This window comes from Osmerus eperlanus, chromosome 19, assembly GCF_963692335.1.
Source record: "Osmerus eperlanus chromosome 19, fOsmEpe2.1, whole genome shotgun sequence".
NCBI classification, from domain to species: domain Eukaryota; kingdom Metazoa; phylum Chordata; class Actinopteri; order Osmeriformes; family Osmeridae; genus Osmerus; species Osmerus eperlanus.
The window spans coordinates 12476218-12485314 of NC_085036.1; the positions used below are offsets into that span (position 1 = coordinate 12476218).

A 9097-nucleotide genomic window follows, 5' to 3' on the forward strand; every position below is an offset into this window, starting at 1 on the left:
ATCTTTCTTTCCCAGAGTTAATGTAAAACCGAACTTGACACTTAAGATATGCCTCTTCTATCTCCTCTATGCTATCTTCCCATTCCCCCAAGGTGTACACTCCTTATGTTGGTGATTATAAAACGGATGCTGAATATAAATGGTAGCAGACTAATTCAATTTTATTAGTAGCAAATAAGGAACACACTACTTTACTAATAATATACTCTTAATCAAATGAAGGTGCAAAATCATAACAGCAATGTGAATTGCTTTACAGTCTTCACAAATCAGTTCCATAATTCCAAAGTGCACAACCTTCAAATAAAGTAGTCCTAATTCAATACATTTACATTTTGTCATTTAGCAGACGCTCTTATCCAGAGCGACATACAGTAAGTACAGGGACATTCTCCCCGAGGCAAGTAGGGTGAAGTGCCCTGCCCAAGGACACAACGTCATTTGGCACGGCCGGGAATCGAACTGGCAACCTTCAGATTACTAGCCCGCTTCCCTCACCGCTCAGCCACCTGACGCCCCCAATACATCTCACACACTGACTTAAGCAGTCCATGCACATAAAATAGATTTCCTATTTTCACCAGTGAGCAACAGTTTACATTATAAATGTCCTAACCCTATACATCATACAAAACTATTTGATTTCAACCAGTAAGTTCCGTGAAATGCATTCACACTTTTTTTTATCAGTGATTAAATAATCAAGGGTGTTGATTTCCCTATTTCAGGTGTAAAAAACACAGTGTCTGTGAATCACAAGATTAGTGAGGATTGTTAGAAACATCTGTTCCTGGAACTGCAGTATGAATGATCATAGCTAGCATATCAGAGCACAGAAAATCATATCTATACATGCTCATTTTAACCTCATTGTTCCTGGGATACACATTGAGTACAGGACCAACACGTATCACATGGTGAATTTAATTGCTTTCTATATGCACTGTGTACATGTCTTTGGATAGATGCGCCTGCTAAATGGAAAAAGAAGTCAAATGGACATGGCCCTCCAGCCATGTGTTGAGGGAAATTGGACAGGCTGTGGTGCAGACTGGCATGTTCCGTCTCAGGCCTGTAGGCCCAGGGAGCGGGCCGTGTTGAGCACGTCATCCCTGGTCAGGTAGCAGCCGCACAGACGCCTCAGCCCCGTGAAGGATTCACGTCCGTGCAGCACTCGCCAGTTGTCAATGAAGATAACCTGACAAAGGACGACAAATCAACACGATTACCGAGGAGGATTGTAAGGACACCTTCACACACCCATTCAGCCTTTACTGTGAGAGTAGAAGTTATGTCTGAAAACTATACGTGGCCAACCCTTAACAGTGTAGCTGAAGACTAACCCTTAACAGCATAGCTGAAGGCTAACCCTTAACAGCATAGCTGAAGGCTAACCCTTAACAGCATAGCTGAAGGCTAACCCTTAACAGCATAGCTGAAGGCTAACCCTTAACAGCATAGCTGAAGGCTAACCCTTAACAGCATAGCTGAAGGCTAACCCTTAACAGCATAGCTGAAGGCTAACCCTTAACAGCATAGTTGAAGGCTAACCCTTAACAGCGTAGCTGAAGGCTAACCCTTAACAGCATAGCTGAAGGCTAACCCTTAACAGCATAGCTGAAGGCTAACCCTTAACAGCGTAGCTGAAGGCTAACCCTAACCAATATAACCGAAGGGTAAGTCTATAGCTTAAAATCATGATTGTCATATAGACTATGATGATATAGATGCTGCTTGTCCGTACCTTTCCTGGCTTCAGTTTTACCCACAGCTCGTTCTCAGGCCTCCTCAGTTCTGTGGTCAGCTCTCTGTGTGCGGCGTACCACTGCTGGACCAGTTTGTGAGGGATTGTGTTGATAACCGCGCGGTCATAGTTATTGTATCTGTAAAAAAAAAAGTACGAAAAACATTAAAAATAGGATATATACATTTAGCAGAGGTTCATGCAAAGTGATGTACGTGGGGGAATTCGAAACTGAAACATAATATTCTGTGAAATGCCACTTGGCTATAACCATTGTTTAAATACATAATTGTCACTATCACTACATAACTAGCATCTCACAGCACATTAAATCCCATCTTCACCTGATCATGTAAATCTCATTGTTCCAGGGATACACGTTGAGCACAGGACCAATGCCTATCATATGGTTGCGGTGGTTGCTCAGGTTTTCTATGTATTCGTGCTTGATAGGCACTCTGGCAAGCAGCTCAAAGTTCTCAGGCGTCTGTTTCAGCACTTGGTCAGCAGAATAGAATCCATCCACTAGTAACGTCCTTCCTCCTGTTCCCTCATGCCTCAGGCAATGGAAGACCTGAATCCTGCAGACAAAGTCAATTAGTCCGTTTATTTAAGCCAGCTACTTGCTTTGCCTTACTTTTATAATGATTAACAAATATATACTTGTATACTTTACTTTGCTTGTATATTTAAATGTATACCTTTTACTGCATAGGGGTTAGGCCATATTGAATCCCATTTACACATTTGACCTCAAAACCACTTTTGAGGTATACAATCCCCACATAAAACAGCACTGTAAATGTTTTATTCAGAGATCCAAAGATCCAAGCGATCTTATCTTTTAGAGACCATGAACCGTCATAAAACACCAGGGCGCTCTTAGCGTTAAGAGCTTCTTAACGAATCTGGGAAACGCGGCCCAGGCTGTTTCCCAATACACTACCTATAGCATTTCAATTTAGCAATAACCCTGTGATACAATAAAACAATCCATTGTACGTCCGGTGACACCCGCACGTACCCACAGGGCTCCTGGAAGTAGGAGGTGTCGGTGTGACGGTCGAGGGCCAGTTTGGTGTAGGCCGTGTCTCCCCGGGAGAAGTCTGAGGTGAAGTCCCACATCCTCCCGTACATCGTCTCTCTAGTAGTCCACACAGGACGAGTTACAGTTAGCGTTTTACCAATTTAGCCGACACATTCAACTGAAGAGACAGACAGAGCTGTTCTTCATCGGCTGCGGTAGAGCACAGCTGCCAAGTCATTAGCAGCCAGGCCTCTCCTCTGCCTAGTGAACAATGCTGTTTACACCCTGCCCTCTCACCTTCTCAACCCCAAATGAAAAGGAGGATTAATGCGCTGGTCCATTTTTACACTCATGCAACCTGCCAATCCTGGTTCATAAAAAACATCCACTGAACCTAATGCTAAGGTATCTCACTGTACATTCTTGTCGAAGTTGCAATAGCTTTAATTAGTTCTGATATAATGTGTATTATTGTGAACAGTGTGTGCACTGTTGAGGAAGTCTGAAAATCAAGAATGTCATTGGTAACATTATTAAACTGTGACCCTAATGATGATAATGTGGTTATGACAATTAACTTGAACGTGATGTCTCCGGGTGGGTCAGATGTTACCTGATGAGACTGACTCTGTGGGCGAGGCTCTCAGTGGCCTCCACGCTGGCAGGTACGCCCTCCACGAACGCAATGCCGTACAGCAGGAAGTTCCTCAGGAAGCTCTTCAGCTCCTCGTCACAGCTCATGAACTTCTCCCAGTCGGCCGAGGGCACCTTGGCGTTGGCGTACAAGTCAGAGTTCCACAGGACGTGAGGCTGCATGGCGCTCTGCTTCTGACCCTCGTAGCTGTTCTGGGCCAGCCAGCTCAGGCTGTACTTGGTCATGTGGCCGTCCGACCCTGACGAAGAGTAGAGAGGTCCTCGTGAAACAACTTGATTTAATTGACTTCATTTACATTTAGTTATTTAGTAGATACTTTTATCCAAAGCGCCTTACAAGAGAGAGCTTTACAAAAAGTGCATAGGTCAATGATCATAAACAACGAGATTGTTTACAAAACCATTGCGGGAAGCCAAAACATGAAGCATACATTGTGAAAAGCAAATAAGTGCCAATGGGTGGAACCAGAAGAGCATGTTGTTAAACAAATTTCAATTAAACAACGTGATCCTCGAAAGTGAGAGTGTACCTGGAGGAAAGCAAGCAACAATAATATCATTCACAGCGAGTACAAGCAGTTAAATCAGTTACAACTAACGAACAAAGGATCTCCTTTCCCAGCAGAAGCTTAAGATATTGACATGACTCACATGTGAGGTACACGTTCTCATCCTCTACTCTGGTCTTGGCTGGCCGGATGTTCAGATCCACGCTAGCTGTGTCCAGGTTCCTCTGGTTGGTTTTGGTGTTGTAGCAAGAGGCTGAGCGACAATGATCTCTCAACCACACGTAATCAAAGTGCATCAGGAGGCCGCCATAGTTAAGCTCTGGAGATTCAAAAATTATATTAATTTAATGTAAAACCATGTAAACATTGCCAACTAGTATGTGCGGTCAGGGCAATCTTTAAATCACAAAGGCACGAACATTTTAAACAGTTACAAATTCAAGACTAGAGCCATAAGTGTTTGTACTGGACGAGCGTAATCACTTGACACGAACCAAGACAGTCATCACGAAGCTGCCATTGACAACTTGTTGGCTGAGGAGTCGTGTGCTGAAATTGTCTGCCTCGGATCCTTTCCAGTCCGGAGTTGAAAGGCCGTTTAACTTTAGACAGAGTCTGAACATGGCCAAGTAACCGACACAACACTCGGGCAGGAGACATAGTCTGAAAACAGAAAACAAATAATTACGCAATTAAGTGGCTTAAATTAAGCGTAAGATACTAATCAACTTTGTTGCAAGTCAATTTAAGTAACGCTACAAATTGACAAAACTATCCGTTAATGCATAACGTCCAACAAAGTTCGTTCGTATTTGCCTTGATTGCAAGATAGTCTAATCCAACAATGTCCAAATTTTAGCCCGAAGAATTGAGAAGTTGCGTCCAATCATAGCCTATACCGTACACTGAACTGCAGACGCATTAGCACGAGATTGCAATATGCAACCTATTAATTATTAAACGAGTACAATTTTCATATTCGCTATCAAGCCTTGGAGAGCATACCATTTCGTCTTAAACTTGTTATACAATCGGTTTGGGCTACGTTCCATTCTACAGTTATCCCCTCTTGACGTATTAGTCTTTGTTCTGTAGCCTATATTTTTTAGATGAGTTCATCGAAGTGTGTTGCGTTGGTTACAGCACCAACCTCATTGACTTGATCGTAGCGCCATGGCGTAGTTCCATCCGATTTTCAAAACCAAATGGCTAAAACATCCATTTCTAAAATGGAGAACTATATCTGTACTTAGCACGGGGCAACTGCACGCGGTTCTAGGACAGATCGCTTTGGGAAAAGACTATCCAGGAAACAACGTCAATAAATGAAATAAATTCAATGCAAAGTTCGGAAATTTCATTTAAGACGATCTGTATAGTACGTCAATTATTCAGGCATTACTAATGCATCTAAACCAGCCACAGGACTGATTGTGATTAGTTGCTATGGAGATAAATCTATAGTTTCGTATGGTGCACGTGCTTCATTGTTTTCAAAATAGCCGAGTGTCTCATTGGAGAATGATGACTATATATATATATATATATATATATATATATATATATATATATATATATATATATATATATATATTGTCCATAACAAAATAGTTAGGGCATTGTGAATTGTTGCAGGTGATACATTGGTTGATGAGGAAAATACGCGTCCACGGTTTTCACTCAAGTGTCCCATTCGAATAAAGCTGTAAAGTGTGATAGTCCGATCACTTTTCCAGCCATGGAAGAGCAGGCAAGGACCAAGCATTGGGAGTGACCTAAACTAGAAGCTCGCAACAACATAGTTTTATTTTGCACCTGGGTGTTTCGCTACATGATTCAACTTGAGATCATTTAATTTAAGGCTTAACCAACGTCACGAAGGCATGCTTTTGAAGCTCTCCAGAGTTATGATCTAATTATCTTATTTAATCAATACTGTACCTGTAGCCTATACCTAACTACCTATATAAGTGCTTAGTGTACCGGTAACAGGCAGGCAGTTACTGCGGACTCACCTTTCACCTTTGGCCTTCCCTGTCTCCTCACGCTTAATCTATAGGATAAGCTAGATCCTGAAGAAAAATATATATTTTTGCAATAGGCCTAAACGTATTCAATATGTGTGCTAGTTTGCTTAAGAGCAGTTTCAGTCCCTAACATGTGTTATTTTGTAGTTGCTGATATGGACTGGTTAGGACAGGACGGCCCATGAAAGCTGTTTATATCCCTGGCTGTATCATTACAGCGTATTCTGTATGATTATTTTGAGGCCAGCCTGGGTTTCTGCCGTGGAAGCCCTCCTGTTAGCGCATATCTCAGATTCCTCCTCCGTCTTCCTCACACCTGTTTCAGCACCTCTCCAGGGCTCCTCTCCGCCTCCTCCAAATTGTAACCCTGACAACGTTCAGACCCTCTGCCACGACTGCATCCTCCGCCTCGCCGCCAGCCTCGACCCCTCCGTTAACCCTTCGCACTGAATAACATGGAAAACAATAAACCAACTAAACATTCACTTAGATTCACTTTTTATTTGAAGCAAATGCTAAATGGTAACAGGGATTCAGCCCCATGACCTCTTGCCCTGCATTCTACTGCTCTAACACCTCTAATACCTTAGTTAGATTCTGACATCCAAGAACTCCCTCTCACCCTCAGCTCTTCCTGTTTAATAAAGAGAAGTGAGCCAAGTCGTTATTCGATGTTGATAGCTGTGTCCTGCGGAGTCCACAGTACCCTGCAGAGAACATGATGACAAGGTACAGTGTTCCTTCACGTGAAGATCAGAGAGGTACAATGTTGCTGGGATATTCCTTCCCCCCGGAGGTGATCATAAAATGTTGCCAGGCAAGCTCTGACAGCAATTTGGGTAAAGCTTGCTGTGTGGCAGGCCCCTGGTTCTCTGCTTATACATGACAAGTAAGAGGTGTCTGTTCAGCTGTTTGTGTTCACAGGCAAACGCCATACAGGCAGAGGAGAAAAGGGAGATACTTTCTGAAGATTTGGTAGTTTTCTGTTTTACACAAAGATGTTTTAGTCTGATAATAGCACCACTCGGTCAATCCTTGATAGATTACCCCCAAGATATATTTGTACATTTTTGTTTCAACATCTTTAAAGCAGGAATATGTACTTATACTAATATACTTCTCTCTGTGCTATTATATGTGTTAAATTAACTCAAAACAGAAGTCAACACCTCCATACACCCCACAAAACTACAAAAAAAGAAAAAAAAAGAAGGGAGAAAAAGAAAAAAGGGCCAACTTAAAACAAGACCTCCAGCTGTTTTGTGAGAAGGGGTTAATTTTGCCTTCCAAGCAGGTTTCCTCAAAAGTGGGTAATTATGATGAAAAAACAACTGAGACTACAGTTCATCTCTTTAAAGCATATTATTCAATGAAACTAAAGGAATTCCGAATCAGTTTTAGATCCTAAACTCTATTCAACAGATTTCTTTGAGGCACTTTTTTGTGTTCATACGAACGTACATATTAACAATCCACGTTTCAAGTATTCACTGACAGTAGATGTGCATAGGGTGGAGCTACTTTTGCGCCGATAGCCAATGAAAATTGCACAAATTATGAGCGGCGTTAAGATCAGTATTTATGAACTGTTAGCTATATTTTCTCAGATCGCCACCAGACTGTACAAGGAGTGATGCAAGACCAGGTGAGAAATAATTACACAAATGTTTTGTTTGATTGACCATTACGACTTCTCCACACACAAATCTATTCATCAATTAATGAAAATGCAGGCTATACCTTTTATTTTATTATAGAAATGATTCAATGTCTGTCAAATGTTTTCCTTACTCATTTGTCCTCCGCCTGATGAATGTATGTTGTGATTTATCACGATTATCTGATTACATTTGATGGTGTTGGTCTACCACGGACTGTATTTTATGGAGTGATAAATTGAATTTAATTATTGGCATTGAAAGTAGTTAAAGCTGTAGTTTTTTTGTTGTAAATGTAATGAAATCCACAATACGATCAGAGTGCGTGTTATTAACGGCAGAAGTGTGGACCTGTGTTAATGTGGGGGACTCAAGATAAGTTAACCGGCCCACTACATCCGTCTGTGTGTGGGAAAGGAGGTCACGCTTGCCCTGACAAAACAATTTGACTACGGCAGCTTTCAAGATGAATGTTGCTAGAAACATAGACACCAGAGACCAGGGCTTTAGTGCATGGTTGTTCACTAAAACATATGTATTAGGTGTCATTGCATTGCGAGCACGCAATTAAGTTAAACGAATATCGTCACTAAACTAAAAGTGGGAATGTGACATCCCATCATGCCTTTCGCGTACTCAAAGTCGAACACGAGATTTCGTGTAAAGTCCGGGGGTCCCAATATTCTGGGCATTCCAAAATAAAGTTCGTACCGGTTTCCATATACAAGTTTGTAGGCGTTTTCGTTAGTAAAAATAAACTTGCAATTTTATAACCGCAAACGTGATTGCTATGGCTCAGAAAGGCACCGTTCCGGCTGCCGTCAGTCTGTAGTACACTCGGGTTTCTCTTCAGATCGTATAAATCTTTCGCCTTTTACTAAAGATTTCCGTGGAGAGGAACATTATGAGTATCAACTAATTTTTTGATGCCCTGCCTTACGGCGGGGCTTCCTTTCATGTCAAATGGAAATACCGGCGGAAACCCTTAGGTAGTTCAACGCTCTGGGATCTAGAAATATAATCTATGTTCACGGTTTAGTAATTGCTTCATATCAATATTGATCGTAGCTATTTATAAAACTAATTATGTTGATTTGTTTCACCTCCTCGCTACAAGATATCTTATAAACATTCAGTAGATATGTATTACTATATATTCTTTGCACTATCAAAGATCAAGTTTGTAGTCCAAATGGTGAATGTGGTGCTTCGCTACTGCACTCCAGTGGTCGTAGATTGTAACTACAGTATATCTAATATTTGACATGGGGAAAAAGGACCTCCCACGTATTTGCCTCTATCTGTCTGTAATCTCTTAAATGCGTAAGTGAGATATTGGGGGTTGCGTGCGTTTAAAGTAAAAGAGAAGTTAATTACCTCGCTGGTTTTTTTCATGACTGTATACTGTTTCTACTGTACAGGTGGCAAGGATGAGTTCACTAACCTTGCTGAGAGCCCTGTCCTGCATAATACTGCTG

The 9097-nt window shown here is 41.6% G+C and overlaps 1 protein-coding gene, 1 non-coding gene and 1 pseudogene across 2 annotated transcripts; 2 read left to right on the plus strand and 1 right to left on the minus strand.

The window, feature by feature from the left end:
* Positions 1-136: 136 nt before the first annotated feature.
* tmlhe (trimethyllysine hydroxylase, epsilon) lies at positions 137-5092 on the minus strand. Its single transcript, XM_062486356.1, has 8 exons — positions 4940-5092; positions 4429-4597; positions 4077-4253; positions 3385-3664; positions 2769-2888; positions 2089-2325; positions 1745-1883; positions 137-1198 (listed from the first exon to the last, which is right to left on the minus strand). Exons 1-8 carry the CDS (start codon positions 4940-4942, stop codon positions 1067-1069), a joined length of 1257 nt encoding a protein of 418 aa, XP_062342340.1. The 5' UTR covers positions 4943-5092; the 3' UTR covers positions 137-1066.
* A 2446-nt stretch (positions 5093-7538) lies between these two features.
* LOC134039542 (uncharacterized) overlaps positions 7539-9097 on the plus strand; it is a 3465-nt pseudogene continuing 1906 nt past the window's right edge.
* On the plus strand, positions 8453-8568 carry LOC134040145 (U5 spliceosomal RNA). The gene has a single exon (XR_009932856.1). It is a non-coding gene; the product is annotated as a U5 spliceosomal RNA (small nuclear RNA).